General features: G+C 40.5%; 1 protein-coding gene across 2 annotated transcripts in view; it reads right to left on the bottom strand.

Annotated features, from left to right (window-relative positions):
* The window catches only part of otud7b (OTU deubiquitinase 7B), an 88360-nt gene that overhangs the window by 19723 nt on the left and 46900 nt on the right, over window positions 1-21737 (bottom strand). Inside the window, exons 3-8 of one of the 2 annotated variants that reach the window (XM_061882325.1) lie at window positions 19793-19963; window positions 16539-16748; window positions 16365-16466; window positions 8475-8602; window positions 3793-3899; window positions 1031-1158 (exon numbers count right to left, since the gene is read on the bottom strand). In XM_061882325.1, coding sequence (XP_061738309.1) covers window positions 1031-1158; window positions 3793-3899; window positions 8475-8602; window positions 16365-16466; window positions 16539-16748; window positions 19793-19963 — 846 coding nt within the window. The remainder of the gene's footprint in view (window positions 1-1030; window positions 1159-3792; window positions 3900-8474; window positions 8603-16364; window positions 16467-16538; window positions 16749-19792; window positions 19964-21737) is intronic. The other variant, XM_061882326.1, reaches the window with a different exon arrangement.

The following is a 21737-nucleotide window of genomic DNA, read 5'->3' as shown; positions in this document are numbered from 1 at the left end:
TATTTTCCTGTAGCAGTGTCATGTCTTCCTTTGAGCAATTGATTGATTGAAACTTTTATTAGTAGATTGTACAGTACAGTACATATTCCGTACAATTGACCCCGAAATGGTAACACCCCAATAAGTTTTTTTAACTTGTTCAAGTCGGGGTGTACGTTAATCAATTAATTTTTGAGCCAGATTTCCCACATCTACTTTGTTTTAGCAATCAAGACTATTTCAGTTGTTGTGTGGACGTTCTCGATTGTCATGTCATGTTCGGATGTACTTTGTGGACGCCGTCTTTGCTCCACAGTAAGTCTTTGCTGCCGTCCAGAATTCTGTTTTTGTTTACTTTGCAGCCAGTTCAGTTTTAGTTTCGTTCTGCATAGCCTTCTCTAAGCTTCAATGCATTTTATTAGGGGCACTCACCTTTTCTTTATTTTTGGTATAGGCATTAGACACCTTTTTACCTGCACACTGCCTCCCGTGGTTTCCGACATCTACAAAGCAATTAGCTACCTTTTTCCTTCTACTGATATGGAAGAGTATTACACGGTTACTCTGCCAAGCTCTTGACAACACTGACTTTTTGATTGATTGATTGAAACATTTATTAGTAGTACATATTCCGTACAATTGACCACTAAATGGTAACACCCAAATAAGTTTTTCAATTTGTTTAAGTCGGGGTCTATGTTAATCAGTTCATGGTAGACACTCAACAACAACACATCATTTGCATACCATAATTACTGGTTTGCAAAAAATATTTTTAACCCACATAGGTGAAATTAGATCATCTCCCACGGCACACCAGACTGTATCTCACGGTGCCGCGGCACAGTGGTTGAAAAACAATGTTTTATCCAATGTGAACCTTTCCAACATCCACATACTCCACTCACCCTGGACATTCAAGCAACTCAGTTCCACTCACACGTATCGCACGCATTCCTATCGGAATTGCAAATTCAAGTTATCTTATGATTCTCTACTCGGGTTTAATATTTAATATGTGGTGAGGAGGCTGTGATCTTCACCGTCTCACCTTCTCCTCCAGAGTCCCTCAGCATGGTGTCGGCCACCACCACGATGGGCCTTTTGAGGACGTGGGCCAGGACGAAGACGTGGAACTCCTCTAAGCTCTCGTAGACGGGCTCGTCTGAGGACTCCCCCCTGAAGTGACGACAACAGGACACAAACGGTGACACAGGTGTCCAAGGTATCACATGTTTGCTGGGACAACATGAAGTGGCAGAGAGTAAAGAAGATAGAGGGCTGTCCCGATACTACTTGTTTACTCCCGCTACGATACAGATATTGGGGCCTTGAGTATTGGTTGATACCGATATTCATATGATATTAGCATGAATCATACATACTTATATTATTTTGTAGTGTGGAATGTTAGAAAAAAGTTTGACCAAGTGGAGTTAGTCAAACAGAGGACAGCTATGGAAAAACCCCAACATATATTATTGCAAATTTCTTTGAATGTGTTTAGGCTGTCTTTAAGTTGAAGTGACATGTTATCGTTTCATTTGGGCACAATAATTCATGAAGTTAAAATCATGACATATCAGTTAAATGATGTTTGTTACTGGATACTTTCTAATACCCCTGCCCTTGGAGAATTTTTATGTGTAAGTAACATACAACTATAATTATTTAATACTTGTTTATATTGACAAATGTTACCTTTTATTGTTAACGATTATTACCTATGTCTAGCTTGTGTGCTATTATATGCTTAGGTGTTGTGTAGGTGCTAGATCCTAGTAGCCTTTGGCCTAACATGTTTCTCTTTTGTAAATGATTTTAGTGAAATTGTGTTCTTATTGAAGGACATTTAGATGTTAACTGGCTGTATAGCTTTGCACAAGTTAAAACTCTGCAGGACTGCTTGTATCGCACATGATATTACACACAAGTAAACACGCGGCAGGACTGCTCGTATACCGCATGATATCACACACAAATAATCACGTTGCAGGACTGCTCACATCGATCATGACATCACACAAGTAAACACGCTGCAAGTCTGCTTGTACCACACATGATATCACACACACAAGTATACACACGGCAGGACTGCTCGTATCGCACATGATATCATACACAAGTAAACCTACTGCAGGACTGCTTGTATCACACATGATATCACAGACAAGTAAACCCACTGCAGGACTGCTTGTATCACACATGATATCACACACAAGTAAACACGCGGCAGGACTGCTTGTATACCGCATGATATCACACACGAATAAACACGTTGCAGGACTTCTCATATCACAAGTAATATCACATACAAGTAAACACGCTGCAGGACTGCTTGTACCACACATGATATCACACACACAAGTATACACACGGCAGGACTGCTCGTATCGCACATGATATCAAACACAAGTAAACACACTGCAGGACTGCTTGTATCACACATGATATAACACAAAAGTAAACACGCGGCAGGACTTCTCGTATACCACATGATATCACACACAAGTAACCACATTGCAGGACTGCTCATATCGCATGTAATATCACGCACAAGTAAACACAGCACAAATGCTTGTATCGCATATGATATCCCACAAGTAAACATGATGCAGGACTGCTCTTATCGCACATGATATCACGCAAACATGCGGCAGGACTGCTTATATCGCACATGATATCACACAAGTAAACAGGCGGCAGTACTGCTCATATACCGCATGATATCACACACACAACTAAACACGCTTTAGGACTGCTCATATTGCACATGATATTACACATGTAAAAAAGCAGCAGGACTGCTTATATCGCGCATGATATCACACACACACACAACTAAACACGCTTTAGGACTGCTCATATTGCACATGATATCACACATGTAAAAAAGCAGCAGGACTGCTTATATCGCGCATGATATCACACACACAACAAAACACGCTTTAGGACTGCTCATATTGCACATGATATCACACATGTAAAAAAGCAGCAGGACTGCTTACATCACGCATGATATCACACACAAGTAAACATGCTGCAGGACTGCTCACATCGCACATGATTTCACAATTAAACACGCTGCAAGACTGCTTGTATTGCACATGATATTACACACAAGTAAACACGGTGCAGGACTGTTTGTATCGCACATGATATTACACACAAGTAAACATGGATCAGGACTGCTTGTATCGCACGTGATAACAAGCACGCTTTAGGACTGCTCATATTGCACATGATATCACACATGTAAAAAAGCAGCAGGACTGCTCATATCGCGCATGATATCACACACAAGTAAACACGCTGCAGGACTGCTCCCATCGCACATGATATCACAATTAAACACACTACAGGATTGCTTGTACCGCACATGATATCACATACAAGTAACACACTGCAGGACTGCTTGTATCGCACATGATATCACACACACGTAAACATGCGGCAGGACTGCTTTTATCGCACATGATATCACACACACATAAACATGCGGCAGGACTGCTTTTATCGCACATTTTATCACACACAAGTAAACACACTGCAGGACTGGTTGTATCGCACATGATATCATATACAAGTAAACACGCTGCACGACTGTTTGTATCGCACATGATATTACACACAAGTAAAAACGCTGCAGGACTGCCTGTATCGCACATGATCTCGCACATTTCACATGCAAGTGCATATCATCCCATACATGTTTTCTGATGATACCAGACTTAAACATCAATAATCAGTTGGGGACACAGCTTGTGTAATCATTTGGTGTGTATAAATGGTTGTAGTTTAGTTCTTGGTCACCTGGTATTGACGTTGTTGCTGTAGTTGACTCTGGGCTCGCTGGAGGCCAGTTTCAGTAGTTCATTCCACTCTTTCTGCCATTCCTCCTCACTGTAGACCAGGCTGGACTGCAGAGGCGGGACACCCACACCCACACACAACACACACACACACACAGGCAGACATTAGGAGAGCCCTGACACTGGTAAAAACCAAAGGAGGGAAATTAGACTGGGGCTTTGGAGAACGGCCATATGGTATAACTGGCATGAATGTGCTGTGACTACTTTGCAGCAACCAGACTCTGCAGAATGAGTGTGTTGAAAAAAAAAATGGTTCTTTTGTGTGTGTTCTTGGAAAGGCAGTCAAAAAGTGGCATCATTAGTTGACCATTACCATTAATGGAGGTCGTCAATGAAATCTATTGTCATAGCAGCAATGTCCACAGCAACACTTTTAGAAGGTATGTGACAAGAGTCATGGACATGTGACGTCTCACACACACACACACACACACACACACGCACTCACACAAACACACACACACACACGCACTCACACATAGCTATTATTTAACCCGGCATAGCATGGAGTGTCAAGGCTTGATGCCTCTGCCAGTCCTCGTCATCCATAATCCACATTTTTGCTCAAACATTGAACTATTGGGTCATAGGTGGAAGTAGTGTTGTATTTAGAGTTAGACTTCCTCTTATTGTCATTCAAATTTGAACGATACAGTACAGATAAGAACAACATTTCGTGGAATTAGCTCATTGTAGTGCAGGATAAAAGAGCAATAAGGTTCAGATATTAATAAATAGATTACAGTACAGATAAATATATTACACTTTTGCATATACATCCATGTTTATGGATGTACAGTGGGGCAAAAAAGTATTTAGTCAGCCACCGATTGTGCAAGTTCTCCCACTTAAAATGATGACAGAGGTCTGTAATTTTCATCATAGGTACACTTCAATGTGAAAAAAAAATCCAGGAATTCACATTGTAGGAATTTTAAAGAATTTATTTGTAAATTATGGTGGAAAATAAGTATTTGGTCAACCATTCAAAGCTCTCACTGATGGAAGGAGGTTTTGGCTCTGATGCAACTCAGTATTCTTCTTCCTCTAAACACGACGAGTTGAGAATATACCGAAAAGTTCTATTTTGGTTTCATCTGACCACATGACATTCTCCCAATCCTCTGCTGTATCATCCATGTATCCATTTTGGTATAAACTCAACTCGTCGTGTTTGGAGGAAGAAGAATACTGAGTTGCATCACAAGAACACCACAACTACTGTTAAGCATGGGGGTGGAAACATCATGCTTTGGGGCTGTTTTTCTGCTAAGGGGACAGGACGATTGATCCGTGTTAAGGAAAGAATGAATGGGGCCATGTATCGTGAGATTTTGAGCCAAAACCTCCTTCCATCAGTGAGAGCTTAGGATGGTTGACCTAATACTTATTTTCCACCATAATTTACAAATAAATTCTTTAAAATTCCTACAATGTGAATTCCTGGATTTTTTTTTTTCACATTCTGTCTCTCACAGTTGAAGTGTACCTATGATGAAAATTACAGACCTCTGTCATCATTTTAAGAGGGAGAACTTGCACAATCGGTGGCTGACTAAATACTTTTTTGCCCCACTGTATGTTATATTGTCTTTATATTCCAGCGAGTGGATCCATTTTTGGGGGAAATCGAGGGGATTATTTTGATGCGTTTAAGAGTCTTACGGCCTGAGGGAAGAAGCTGTTGCTGTTCTGCTACAGTACTTCATTCCAGAGTCCAGCAGTAAAAACATATTTAAACATATAGTACGTCCTTTTCAGGGTGTCTAAAGTCAGCGTGTTAACCTTGTAGAGCACAGGTAAAGTCACAGCCATCGTTTTCTGTGCAAATTCATTCAGACCTGCTAAACCTGCACAGCAAACTTTGTAGCATTTCTGTGGTCATGCTCAGGAAGTTATTCAAATGTAAATGGAAAGTGAATATTCTGCCACTGTCACTAGGACTTTAAGGCAGGGGTTTCCCAAATCTTCTTTTGCTGCGCTCCTGAACACACATAAAGTAAGAGTGGATGTCTGTATGTGTGTGATATATATATATATATATATATATATATATATATATATATATATATATATATATATATATATACTGTATATAAAGTACCGCAATACTATGAATCATAAACGGTACTATAGCGCCTCTACCGGTTCCCTTTTTAAAACATTTTTTTAAAGGGCATAACGGCGCACCGTAGTCATACCGTAAACATTTCTGTTTTTAACAAGCTAAGGAGCATGTTTGGCAAAGCACAATCACGAATTACTTACGAGCAGACTCAGTGTTTCGACGAGTTTGTCGGAATACAGAATTTGTATTACGGCTTTAGGAGCACTTGCATGCAAAGGAGGAACTACACTTCCATGTTTAGATAGCACTTTCACGCATCAGTAATACAAACTGTGGATTGTTATGATCATGCTTTGTCAAAAATGTTTGGTGGTGATATTTCTACTTCAACAAATGCTTCTGTTATTCTGTACATTACATGTCGTACGAGTTAATGGTCTTCATATCACTGCATGACAATGTTTAAACCTTTATTCATTAATAAAATGTAATAATCAGCCTGCTAAACATTCTGTAAATGCAGACTATCAATCAGAACAGGTTACAAAAGAATACACTGTAGCGATGGTAATATTGTGTACTGAACTGTAATTACTGGATGTGGCCTGAAGAGGGCAGTGGCATACTTGTCAGCAGTATCAGACCTAGTCTGGGAGCGAAGAAGAAGACGAGAAAGTGTTGGAGTTTAGTTCGACAGTAGTATTTGTGAACATGAATAAAAGGCTGACTTGCTCAAAGAAAGTCTCCCTCCTTCATATCGCAATACTCTTTATTTCAATCTCCCAGAAAACATTTATGTAGAAATATCACAGATTACATTACGAGACCTCTTTGACGAAGCATGAGATGATTTTTCGTTGTGTTGGTGGTAAGACCGTTACAAAGATTATTTTAAAGGCTTAGGTCAAAAATAAATACTGGCTACAGCGATCGTCTTTAATCGGAGGGTCACTGGTTCAATCCCGGTCTGGTGAGCTCATGTCGATGTGTACCGAACCCCTAACTGCTCCCGATGAGTTGCGGTTAGTGCCTTGCATGGCAGCATCCGCTATCAGTAGTACGCAGATTTGTTGTTCTTAATGTGCAACAACAATAAATAGTCTATGCTAATCAAATATCCTCATAAAAAAGGATGACAAACACAATTGACATACAAATACAGTGCTTAGATAAATAACTACATAAGTAGTATGTTTTTGTTTTGTATTAAAGTGCAAATGAAAATACAGATTCACCACTTTAGTCATAATTTTTGCGCCTAAAAAACTTTTGTATGACTTTAGTGCCAGACTTCTTCTTTTTGTTTGATGTTGTCATTACTGCCACCAGTGGTGGAAAAGTGAATTACAACTGAGTACTACTGCAGCCCACACGGACCACAGCCATTTTTGCCAACCTTGAGACCTCCGACGATATTGTAGCGTCCCGGAAGAGTTAGTGCTGCAAGGGGATCTGGGTATTTGTTCCGTTGTGTTTATGTTGTGTTACGGTGCGGATGTTCTCCCGAAATGTGTTTGTCATTCTTGTTTGGTGTGGGTTCACAGTGTGACGCATATTTGTAACAGTGTTAAATTTGTCTATATGGGCACCCTCAGTGTGACATGTATGGCTGTTGACCAAGTATGCCTTGCATGCACTTGTGTGTGTGTGAAAAGCCGTAGATGTTATGTGACTGCGCCGGCACGCTGTTTGTATGGAGGAAAAGCGGACGTGATGACAGGCTGTCCTCACTCAGGTCCGCATGTTAAGGGGTGAAGGTTTCAGGTGAGAAAGGACGCCCCCAATATTGTTGTCTGGGTGGAAATCGGGAGACATTCAGGAGAATGTTTGCCCCGGGAGATTTTCGGGAGGGGCACTGAAATTTGGGAGTCTTTAAGGAAAATCAGGAGGGTTGGCAAGTATGACCACAGCTGAAAAACAGATATTTTTGGGTGGCCCTCTAGGGGGCGCTCACGGACCAACAATGGTTAAGAAAGACTGGTATATATTGGGCGGCATTGCTCGGTTGGTAGAGCGGCCATGCCAGCAACTTGAGGGTTGCAGGTTTGATTCCCGCTTCCGCCATCCTAGTCACCGCCGTTGTGTCCTTGGGCAAGACACTTTACCCACCTGCTCCCAGTGCCACTCACACTAGTTTAAGTGTAATTTAGATATTGGGTTTCACTTTGTAAAGCGCTTTGAGTCACTTGAGAAAAGCGCTATATAAATATAATTCACTTCACTTCACTATATTATATATTATAAACCTGATAGCATAAATTATAAATCATACCTTTGGCTACAATTTGACACATTTACTATTGATATGTTCATTAATGTGAACATGTGACAAAGATATAACAAATCAGGAGCTTTATTATAAATCTATAAATACGCTTATTGGACGGGCAAAAGTTAAGTGGGAGAAAATGCAGTAGTTTATAATAGACTTAATATTTCTGTGCGGGCCGGAAGAAAATGCGACAAGGACCAGTACCAGTCCCCAAACCGGGGTTTGGGGACCACTGATGTAGCGCAGCAAAAAGCATGTGTGCAAGTGTTGAAGGAGCAACCTCTTTGTTCTGCTGGGTTAGCTGCCACCTCCAGCGGCGCTTCAGGGCTTCCTGCTCGGCGCCATGAGACATCTGCTCCAGCAGGGCCTTGCGTAGCGACAGGTCCCGGTCATGACAGCCCCACATACCTGGAGGGGAAAAGGCCAGGTCAGGCACGCACACATGGTCTACTGTCCTATGTTGCATGTACATTCTGGTGCAGATCCCGACAAATTTTTACTTTTTTAAATTACAGGCTACTTTTGCATTAGGTCAAGTTGCAGTGGCGGATAAAAAACCTACGTTCCTCTGTATCATTGGCAGCTACAGCACCGGAGTACAACTAGTGGCTCTCTGTTAGGTTCAAGGGTAAGTGTACCTTTTTTGGAATGTTTTGGAATCAATCACAATCCTTATGTGAGACAAGAACACACACAATGTTGTTTTTAATGCGTCCTGACTCGTAAATAACGTAAAGAAAAGTCAACTAACAATGGAATCAATAAGAGCTCCTCTATTGCGTCCACAAAACCACCAACAGGAAGTGGAGTGTACATGTAATGTTATTATAAGCGGAACTACTTTTAGCGGCTAACTCACTTATGCCGCCACATTGACATATTGAGCTGCGGCATCGCCTCAGAGTTAGTGAAAGCTCATTTGAGATTATAAATCATGCGTCTCACCTGGAAAGTACAAAGTTGTGGACATAAACCCACAAATTGATCAACTTTGACATCCAACTGAGACCCGTAGATGGCCAGTAAGACACGAAAAAAACCCAACCTGTTTGCAGCCATGTTTTTTTTAACCCTTCGCAGGGATTGTAACTGATTCTTCATGTCAAGGGGAAAATATAAACATCCCATCAGTCGACAGCCCAAAGAAAGCAGACATTGTACAGTAAGTGTGTGTCCTATTACCGTATTTTCCAGACTATAGAGCGCACCGATGTGTAAGCTGCACCCACTACATTTTAGAAGAAAAAAATATGTTTCCACATATTAGCCATGTGGTGAAATTAGTTATTTACATACCTAAAACTGTGTTTGTAACACGGCAGTAAAATGGCTGATCAAACAAAACAGAAGTCATCATCATGGACCCACTAACTGCGCAAGCCAGCTCTCCAATCAGTTAAACAGACTCAATAACTCCACGGTGACATTTTGGTGAATTTGAAAATTCAGGAATTTGTGAAACTAATATTATACAATAAAAATGCCATTGTAAGATAATAATACTAACACAGACACTCGTAAACGTGTTAGCTTATAAACGCTGGCTTAATTACATTACAATAGCACGTACAAATATGCAAGAAAACACTCCGACAGACGTTACACATGGGACGCTTTAGTAAGTAAAAATTGTTTTAGTTATATTGTGAAACTTACAAACGTGGCTTGGAGTGATGAATGAGGAATCCATACGAGTAGAAACGGTATGGACGGCAAGAAGACTGAACATTACTGTACTACTCTACTTGAAAGCACTAAATGGAAGGACACTGCAGCACCGGCAGTGAGCGATTTCGTCAAAAAGTTGGCACCATAGCAGAAACAAACACCCACTCAGTGCTTTTGCTTTTTTTTATTTTGCATTTTTTATTATTATTATGAAAAATCTTGCGATGAGGTGGCAACTTGTCCAGGGTGTACCCTGCCTTCCGCCCGATTGTAGCTGAGGTAGGCGCCAGCGCCCCCCGCGACCCCGAAAGGGAATAAGCGGTAGAAAATGGATGGATGGATGGATTATGAAAAATCAATAAATTAGCCCCTCTGTCTTACAAGCCGCAGGGTTCAAACAAAATACATAAATATTACATGTAATTATGAATGTTACTACATTACATATATCCTTACAGCATGTTTACAAAACCTCCATGGAGGTTTTTAGATGTTTTTCAGAGCACTTTATAAGTGGAATAGAGCGACTCCCATTTTAGCTTCTTTGTTAGGTGACTTTTGCTAATGTTTATTTAGGATCTAGAATGCCTAAGACAGGGGCGCTCACACTTTTTCTGCAGGCGAGCTACTTTTCAATTGACCAAGTCGAGGAGATCTACCTCATTCCTATTTATAATTTATATTTATTTATTTATGAAAGAGACATTTTTGTTAACAAGTTGATGGTGTTTAATGATAATACAAGCATGTTTAACACATAGATTCCTTTCTTTCATGAAGACAAGAATATAAGTTGGTGTATTTGATTCTGATGACTTGCATTGATTGGAATTAGACAGTGGTGCTGATAACGTCCGCATTTTCAAATGGAGGAAAAAAAAAGTCCTCCTTTCTGTCCAATACCACATGAAAGTGGTTGGATTTGGCATCTCATTTGTCCAACTTGCATACTCGTTTTTAAACACTTTGTTATGAGAGTAGCATATGTGTGTGGCCCTTTAATGTCTGGCAGCAGGTGAGTGACGTCAGTGACTGTGCGGGTGGGCAAGCAAGTGAGAAAGCGGTCGCTGAGGGCGGGGGAGAAATACATTGGCATCAAACTCCATAGCTTGCTAGCTTGTGCACGCTAGCTTTCTGAGACTCTTATTTTGTTAGCACAGGCAGGATGAAACAGGTCTTTTATGGTGAAGACAGGAACTGTGCAGTCGGTCTTTAGAGTTTTGACAGTAGGTATGGAGTCTCTAGAAATAAAATGTGTTTCTCTGCGTCCGCCCTGTTAGTGATTTTTTTCTTAAATATGAGCTCGCAGCAGCCAGCGTCATCTCACAAGATCCTCGGGTGCCGAGAATGTCAAACAACTGACGAAAGTGAAGTCTTGGTATGATTGATGATTGCTCATTTTTATGTCTATTTTTTAATGCCTGGCTTGAGATCGACTGACACACCCTCCGAGATCGACCAGTCGATCGCGATCGACGTAATGGGCACCCCTGGCCTAAGAAAACAAATACCGTATTTTTCGGACTATAAGTCGCAGTCTTCTCCATAGTCGAGCAGGGGGTGAGACCCGGTGAAACAAAAAACAAAAAAAAATAAATAAATAAAAAAAAAAATATATATATATATATATATATTTTTTTTTTTAATAGTTTGGCCAAGTCTCACCCCCGGCCAAACTACAAAAAAAAAACGCGACTTATAGTCCGAAAAATACGGTATGTGTTGTCTTACAAAAGGACTGTGAATGATAGGCAAAATAAAAAAGAATTCAGTTCCCCTTTAAGTGAACACTTTTTGGGGTGCATTGTATAGTACCGCCTTTTGACCAAATTGGCACATTTCCTGTACTTGTCCTCTTCAAATAAGCATTATATAAACTAGACATTTCCGATATAATCGGACTGCCGATATTATCGGCCGATAAATGCTTTAAAATGTAATATTGGAAATTATCAGTATATGTTTCAAAAAGTAAAATTTTGGGAGAAAATCCGCACCGTAACACAACATAAACACAACAGAACAAATACCCAGAAACCCTTGCAGCACTAACTATTCCGGGACGCTACAATATACATCCCCGGCTACCCCCTTCCCCCACCTCAACCTCCTCATGCTCTCTCAGGGAGAGCATGTCCCAAATTCCAAGCTGCTGTTTTGAGGCATGTTAAAAAAAGAATGCACTTTGTGGCTTCAATAATAAATATGGCAGTGCCATGTTGGCATTTTTTTCCATAACTTGAGTTGATTTATTTTGGAAAACCTTGTTACATTATTTAATTCATCCAGTGGGGCATCACAACAAAATTAGGCATAATAATGTGTTAATTCCACAACTGTATATATGGGAATCGGTTGATATCGGAATCAGTAAATAAGAGTTGGACAAAATCGGAATATCGACAAAAAAGCCATTATCAGACATCTCTAGTATAAACTACTAATAAGTCATACAAAATTTGTTGTCAGTTTTTTTACAACACCTTCCTAGTGTGAGAAATGTAACATAACTAAAACATACATTTGCAAAACGTCCTGACACATCCTTGACCAGGATTTAAAAGGAGAGTACAACTGCTTACAAGACCAGGACTAACACAATTTGCCAATGTAGTCTTATCAGTGATGGAGCAGGAAGGGGTCGGGAATATGTCTGCGGTAAAACTTCACAGGAGTGCACATTTTACACGCGCTTCTTTGAGCAAAACATGCATAGAGAGGGCTGGCCCAGTGCTCTATACAAACTCAAACCATCCACACATCCACCCATTCATTTTCTACCGCTTGTCCCTTTTGGGGTCACGGGGGGTGCTGGAGCCTATCTCAGCTGCATTCAGGCAGAAGGCGGGGTACAATCCATCATTAGTATTATTTTTCTCAGCGTTTAGATGTCCTACTTTGTTCAGCGGTCCTTAAACACATCACGGTTGCGTGAGGTTAAGGAAAGTGAAACCTTTATTGCGCATATTTGTTCTACATTATGATTGATTAGTGGCAAGTACCTAAGCATGTATGTTTCAAAAAAAGGGCACATTTAAGACTTTTTTAAGACCAAAATTAATCGAATTTCATGAATGAAAACAGACATGCTACATATAAGACGGGGAAGAAATGAGGGAGAGGGAGAAAGACGAAGAGAACAAGGTTCGAATCCCGGACACAACCAGGTAAAAAAACCTGTATATTTATGTTTTTTTCTCTTTTTCTTTCCTGCAACAACTGTGACGTGTCGGAACAGGGGTGTCCAAACTACGGCCCAATGCGGCCCCAAGTCAAAAAGTTTGGACACCCCTGTGTTACAACATTTGTATCATAGATGGCTGCTAGTTTGATCTATTTTACTGCTAATAACGCCAACTAGCATTATATATAGTGTGAAACATATATTTAAATGTATGCATAGTGTAAAATATTGTTTTATCTAATTGTGATTTATTTGACCTTGCATGAAGCTCTACATAAAAATACCGTATGTATCTTGTATACTATTGTAAAGTGTATGAGGACAAATTCACTTGTTTATATTATTTTCTATGAAAAAACTCTAAATCATATACAAACCTCGTTTCCATATGAGTTGGGAAATTGTATTAGATGTAAATGTAAACGGAATACAATGATTCGCAAATCATTTTCAACCCATATTCAATTGAATGCACTACAAAGACAAGATATTTGATGTTCAAACTCAAACTTTTATTATTTTGTCGCAAATAATAATCAACTTAGAATTTCATGGCTGCAACATGTGCCAAAGTAGTTGGGAAAGGGCATGTTCACCACTGTGTTACATCACCTTTTCTTTTAACAACACTCAATAAACGTTTGAGAACTGGGGAAACTATTTGTTGAAGCTTTGAAAGTGGAATTCTTTCCCATTCTTGTTTTATGTAGAGCTTCAGTCGTTCAACAGTTCGGGGTCTCCACTGTCGTACTTTACGCTTCATAATGCGCCACACATTTTCGATGGGAGAAAGGTCTGGACTGCAGGCGGGCCAGGAAAGTACCCGCACTCTTTTTACGAAGCCACGCTGTTGTAACACTTGCTGAATGTGGCTTGGCATTGTCTTGCTGAAATAAGCAGGGGCGTCGATGAAAAAGATGGCGCTTAGATGGCAGCATATGTTGTTCCAAAACCTGTATGTACCTTTCAGCATTAATGGTGCCTTCACAGATGTGTAAGTTACCCATGCCTTGGGCACTAATGCACCCCTATACCACCACAGATGCTGGCTTTTGAACTTTGCGTCAATAACAGTCTAGATGGTTCACTTCCCCTTTGGTCCGGCTGACACGATGTCGAATATTTCCAAAAACAATTTGAAATGTGGACTCGTCAGACCACAGAACACTTTTCCACCTTGCATCAGTCCATCTTAGATGATCTCAGCCCAGAGAAGTCGGCAGCGTTTCTGGATGTTGTTGATAAATGGCTTTCGCTTTGCATAGTAGAGCTTTAACTTGCACTTACAGATGTAGCGACCAACTGTATTTAGTGACAGTGGTTTTCTGAAGTGTTCCTGAGCCCATGTGGTGATATCCTTTAGAGATTGATGTTGTTTTTTTTATACAGTGCCATCTGAGGGATCGAAGGTCACGGTCATTCATTGTTGCTTTCCGGCCGTGCCGCTTACGTGATTTCTCCAGATTCTCTGAACCTTTTGATGATATTATGGACCGTAGATCTTAAAATCCCTAAATTTCTTCCAATTGCACTTTGAGAAACGTTGTTCTTAAACCGTCAGACTATTTGCTCACGCAGTTGTGGACAAAGGAGGTCTACCTCGCCCCATCCTTTCTTGTGAAAGACTGAGCATTTTTTGGGAAGCTGTTTTTATACCCAATCATGGCACCCACCTGTTCCCAATTAGCCTGCGCACCTGTGGGATTTTCCAAATAAGTGTTTGATGAGCATTCCTCAACTTTATCAGTATTTATTGCCCCCTTTCCCAACCTCTTTGTCACGTGTTGCTGGCATCAAATTCTACAGTTAATGATTATTTGCAAAAAACAAAAATGTTTATCAGTTTGAACATCAAATATGTTGTCTTTGTAGCATATTCAACTGGATATGGGTTGAAAATTATTTGCAAATCCTTGTATTCCGTTTAAATTTACATCTAACATACTTTCCCAACTCATATGGAAACGGGGTTTGTGTATATATATATATATATATATATATATATATATATATATATATATATATATACATATACATACATACATACACACACACACACAAATTTACCTCCATAGTTTCGGAGATGCTCTGCAATAAAAAAAAACCTTAATAAAAGTGGTTTTAAGGCAACTTAACAAATCAATTTAGAATGTGACTAAAACACAATTCATCAAAATAAACATTTACTCAATATTTATGTGTAAATAACTAATTTCACAACGTATATACCTGTGGCTTATAGTCCAGTGTGGCTAATATATGGGAAAATATTGTTCTTCTAAGATTTAGTGGGTGCGGCTTATATACCGGTGTGCTCTACTGTCCAGAAAATACTAAACTTGCAGAATTTCACCATTTGTTGGTGAGTCCAAAACAGAATCCCAGCAAAAAGCAGAGATCCACAACATGAGATGGTTTTAACCAAGTTAAGGAAATAAATAGAGATGTCCGATAACATCGAACTGCCGATACTATCGACCGATAAATGCTTTAAAATGTAATATCGGAAATTATCGGTATCAGTTTCAGAAAGTAAAATCTATGACTTTTTAAAACGCCACCGTACGTAGTGGTACACGGACGTAGGGTGGAGTACAGAGTGCCAATAAACCTTAAATACACTGCCTTTGTGTGCCGGCCAAATCACATAATACGCTTTTCACACACACAAGTGAATGCAAGGCATACTTGGCCAACAGCCATACAGGTCACACTGAGGGTGGCCATAAAAAACAACTTTAACACTCTTACAAATATGCGCCACACTGTGAACCCACACCAAACAAGAATGACAAACACATTCCCGGAGAACATCCGCACCGTAACACAACATAAACACAACAGAACAAACACCCAGAAACCCTTGCAGCACTAACTCTTCTGGGACGCTACAATATACACCCCCATTACTCCCTACCCCCCAATCCCATCCACTTCAACCTCCTCATGCTCTCTCAGGGAGAGCATGTCCCAAAGTCCAAGCTGCTGTTTTGAGGCATGTTAAAAAAAATAATGCACTTTGTGACTTCAATAATAAATATGGCAGTGCCATGTTGGCATTTTTTCCATAACTTCAATTGATTTATTCTGGAAAACCTTGTTACATTGTTTAATGCATCCAGCGGGGCATCACAACAAAATTAGGCATAATAATGTGTTAATTCCATGACTGTATGTATCGGTATCGGTAATTAAGAGTTGGACAATATCGGAATATCGTCAAAAAAGCCATTATCGGACATTCCTAAAAATAATAAAATCAATATGGCCGCCAATCCTTTGAGGTTCTTTTTTTAATAGAAAATGTTTGAAGCTCACCGAGCGAGGCGGCGTGTAGGAGGCAGTTTCCGTCTCCGGTTGTGGTCAGAGGCAGCAGACTCTGACAGTTTGGAACCACCTTGGTCCACCAGTTGAGCCGCCCTGCAGGCACGCAGTTTTCGGTGAGTCCACGTCAAAGCCGGTGTCTCCACACAGGGACGATTCAAGGCTCACCTGCGTGCTCCAGCGCCATCATCATGGACTTCTCGATCAGGTCCCTCTCGGTGACCCGGAAGTCGTCCTGGTACATGCTGAGGTCCGGCAGCTGGAAGGTAAACTCGGGCGTGTTGAGCAGCTGCTCGGCGTTGGCGGTGTGCGTGCATGACAAGGAGGGGACGGGCGAGCTGCCGCGGGAGACGGCTCTCGGCTGATGCTTTTCGGGAGCTGCCAAAGAAAGATATGTCGATGAGAAACGCCGCAGGTGATACGTCAAAACCCTCCGGTCCTACGCGGCACTTTGCGTTCTCTTACAAAATATGGTCGCTAAGACAACCCTCGCTGATTTCCATGAAAGACGAAAAATTGACGAGCAAAGTCCATGATACCGGATTTACTTCCACAAACATAAATCTGTTACATCCTGAAAAACTAGATCTCCTTGTCCATGTTTTCCCGGGATCCCTACTCTTTCCCTAAAACGGTGGAATGATACACGACAACAGGGTTGTCCAAACTACGGCCTATTCAATTCCTCCCGAAAGACAGCATGGGTTCAAAAAAATCGCACCACGGAGTGCTTTCAAATTAATCTTAAATACCAGGCGGTCTCTGAATGCTACACATTTGCTGTCATCTTGTGGACAATGTGACTAATTCACATCAGATAAAAGTGTTCTGTAGTTGTAAGCACAGGTTTTACTAATATGACGCAATACCAACAACCTTCCCTAGTCATGGTGCAAAAAAAACAACTGCAACAAACATAAAAGGTCAACAGACATGGTCACACATAACACAACCTGCTCACTGAACATTGCGGATATTATGGAAAATGTCCAAACACAAATAGATAAATAACAAATTACGCCCATTTAAATGCATTAGATGTCATGTTGTGTAGCACCGTATCTTAATCTTGCCCAGAGCACAAGGCCAAAACATACGCAACACTTTTAACCTGTTTGCATGGAATAAATGCTTTTTACAGAAAAAAACTTAATTCACTCATAAATGTTGTTCCAAAGTTGGATACTCTTGTTAAACAATGCCAACTTGGTTTACAAACATGGCGTTTAATAATCATGTTTATTCAGCTATCAAAAAATCTAATTGAATGCTTTTTAATGCAACAAATTTAATGCCCATGTCCAATTCCAGATATTTGGTAAAGTATTTGCAGTGCTTTACTTTGTCCGCATTTTGTCATCTTACTGCCCTATAACAAAAGGGAATACATTCATTTTTGTCTTCAAAAATTCTACACACAATACCCCATAATGACAAAGTGGAATTTTTTTTTTAGATATTTATTGCAAAATAATTCAAAATCAAAAACTAAGATGGACATAAGTATTGACAGTCTTGAGATCAGGTGCTTCCCGTTTCAACAGATCCTCCTTGAGATGTTTCTACAGCGTCATTGGAGTCCACCTGGGGTAAATACATTTGGTTGGAAAGGCACACACCTGTCTATATATATATAAGGTCCCACACTTGACAGTGCATGGCAGAGCACAAACCAAGTAGGAAGTCCAAATAATTGTCTGTAAACCTCTGGGACAGGATTGTCTCCAGGTACAAATCTGGCGAAGGGTACAAAAAAATATCTGCAGCCTTGAAGGTACCAATGACCACAGTTGTCTCCATCATCCGTATCATGGAAGAAGTTTGGAACAACCAGGACTCTTCCCAGAGCTGGCAATTGTGGGAGAAGGACCCAAGTCAGGGAGGTGACCAATGACCAGAAGGTCACTCTGTCAGAGCTACAGCATTCCTCTGTGGAGAGAAGAGAACCTTCCAGAAGGACAATTCACCAATCAGGCCTGTATGGTAGAGTGGCCAGATGGAAGTCATATCTCAGTAAAAAAATTCACCTGAAAGACTCTCAAACCATGAAAAACTACATTCTCTGGTCCTATGAGACAAAGATTGAAGTCTTTGGCGTCATGTTTGGCAGAAACCAGACACCGTTCATCATCAGGCAAATACCAGCCCTACAGTGATGCATGATAGTGGCAGCATCATGCTGTGGGGATGCTTGTAAACTGTTAAAACTAGTCAGGATAGAGGGAAAGATGAATGCAGCAATGTACAGAGACATCCTGGATGAAAACCTTCCCATCCAACCTGATGGAGCTTGGGAGGTGCTGCAAAGAGGAATGGTTGAAACTGCCCTAAGATAGGTGTGCCAAGCTTGTGGCATCGTGTTCAAAAATTTCTGCCAAAGGTACATCAACTAAGTATTGATCAAAACCTCTGAATACTTACGTACATTACTTTTAATACATTTGCAAAAACATTTTCACATTGGCATTATGGGGTATTGTGTGTACAATTTTGAGGACAAAAATGAATTGATTCCATTTTGGAATAAGGCTGCAACATAAAATGTGGAAAACGTGAATACTTTACAGATGTACAGTAAGTCAAAAGCATCCAATTGTCTGTATGGACAAAATTGTAAGCCTTTGACAATGATAATGTTGAAAAGTTTACATTAACTGTGGCCAAATTGAGCACCATTGCAATTATAATGTATAATATTAATAATATTGATACTACAAATAAGCCTTTCAAAAATAATAAATGTAGTAGTTTCACCATTGTAATTAGAAGGTCAATAACTTCATTATCCTAAATAAGTAAACAAACATGAAATGGAATCTTAATCTCGGTTAGTAAAATCGCATTTCAATAAATATTGAACATCTTCAAGTCCAGTTTTTACCCAGTTGGAAAAACTGGGTCGGGAAGTTTGTTTTGTTGTCTTTTTTGTTGAAGATGCTATAACAACATCTGCGCTGATGAGCTCATATTGCTCATTTAGAATGAAGATGAAATATTCCAACGAAGAAACATTTGGCTTTTTAATCATATTTTTTTGTTTTTATCAGTTTTCCTCACTAGCTTATCTCGTGACTAGAGAGACAATTGTATGACAATTATTGCCTCTGGACATCGTATTTAATCCTTTGGAATGCCATTTAAGGCTTTAATTGTTGCAAAATCCATTCAATGACTTTTAGTGCTTCCTTAATGACCCGCTGTTATTGGTTATTGTTATAACCACAAGTATCTCACAATAAAGGTGGTCTTTGGACACCATATCAGTGTTACGTTGCAATAAGTTATAGGGCTGAACGATCCAAATGTCAATAGCAAGGGCAGTACTCGTACCAGACTGACACCAGCATGACGACATCCATGTTTGTCAGCTTTTAGATGCACCACCCTGACTGTCAGACAACAAAAAACATGGACGCACTCACCAAGCACCACCTGGTCTTGGCGCTGGAGTAAAGGCCGTCCGAGTCCGGCCATCTCCTTTTCGGGAGGCAGGTACATCCTCTCCTCTGGGAGGAAGTACGGCAAGCTCCCAGCATGCACCGCTTGCAGCTGTTCAAAGTCACCGAGGGCCGCGCTCAAGTCCCACTTCTTGCCTGCACGGAGGAAAGACCCGCTCACACAGTCGGCTGCGCGCTTTGCTTGGCTTTTTCACGGGGAGCACAGAAATTGGAGCAACGCCGTAAATAACACCTTTTATGCTGTCAGCAAACAAGGTACAGAACAACACACGCGTGCACTCATACCTACTGTATAAACATAGTGCCACCAATATTTACAGAACAAGAGTTTGTTCCTAAACTCCAGGGAAGAGTTTAATCTGATCTGGTTTAAACCAGTAAACATTACTATCGGCAACACTATTACTAAGGCTAATGATAACCAGGGCTGCACAATTAATCGAGGTTTCAATTAATGACTGACATCATTTATTTGCTTCAAACAGGGAGAAAGGGGTCTCACTCTGTGCATCACATTTATTTAAAGGGGAACATTATCACCAAACCTATGCAAGCGTCAATATATACCTTGATGTTGCAGAAACAAGACCATGTATTTTTTTAACCGATTTCCGAACTCTAAATGGGTGAATTTTGGCGAATCAAACGCCTTTCTGTTTATCGGTCTTGTAGCGATGACGTCAGAACGTGACGTCACCGAGGTAACACACCCACCATTTAAATTTTCACATTACAAACACCGGGTCTCAGCTCTGTTATTTTCAGTTTTTTCGACTATTTTCTGGAACCTTGGAGACATCATACCTCGTCGGTGTGTTGTCGGAGGGTGTAACAACACTAACAAGAAGGGATTCAAGTTGCACCACTGGCAAGAAATCTGCCGCCAGACCCCCATTGAATGTGCCAGAGTGTCTGCACATTTTACCGGCGATGCTAAGACAGACATGGCACAGAGATGTATGGATAACCTGCAGATGCATTTGCAACGATTAAGTCAATGAAATCACAAAGGTGAGTTTTGTTGATGTTGTTGACTTATGTGCTCATCAGACATATTTGGTCGCGGCATGACTCCCAGCTAATCGATGCTAACATGCTACGCTAATCGATGCTAAAATGCTATTTACGCTAGCTGTATGTACATTTGAAACTAGATACTCACATTTAATGCGAAACAAACACTTACCAATCAACGGATTTAAGTTGCTCCAGTGTCACAAGATGCGAAAGTCCTGATCGTTTGGTCCGCACATTTTACCGGCGATGCTAATGGCTATGGCCGAATAGCGTCAATAGCTATTCGCTCAATAGCTTCAGTTTCTTCTTCAATTTTGTTTTCGCTATCTGCCTCCATACTCCGACCATCTGTTTCAATACATGCGTAATCTGTTGAATCGCTTAAGCCGCTGAAATCCGGGTCTGAATCCGAGCTAATGTCGCTATATCTTGCTGTGGTAACCGCCATGTTGTTTGTATTGGCAGCACTGTATGACGTCACAGGGAAATGGACAGTGGCATCGCAAATAGCGAAAATCAAGAACTTTAAAGGTTTTTTTAGGGATATTCCGGGAGGTGTAAAATTTTGAAAAAAACTTCGAAAAATAAAACAAGCCACTGGGAACCGATTTTTATTGTTTTCAACCCTTTTGAAATTGTGATAATGTTCCCCTTTAACAGTAGGATTAACTGAACACAGTGAGCCCTCTTTTCACTCATTCACGATATTTGTCTCGGTGGGCGGAGAGAGATTTAGGTTGGACTGCACACGCAGGAAGCTCGCTGCCTCACCAGTGAGAAGTTCCGCAAAGTAACAAACATTACGAAGAAAAACAAATAGGATTATAAATCCAAAACTCGTGTTGTGGTAATACTGCAGCTTCAAAATAGATGGGCAATATGAGCCCATCAA

Source organism: Nerophis ophidion, linkage group LG21, assembly GCF_033978795.1.
Source record: "Nerophis ophidion isolate RoL-2023_Sa linkage group LG21, RoL_Noph_v1.0, whole genome shotgun sequence".
Classification (NCBI taxonomy): Eukaryota; Metazoa; Chordata; class Actinopteri; order Syngnathiformes; family Syngnathidae; genus Nerophis; species Nerophis ophidion.
This window is presented reverse-complemented; position numbering and strand designations above follow the sequence as displayed.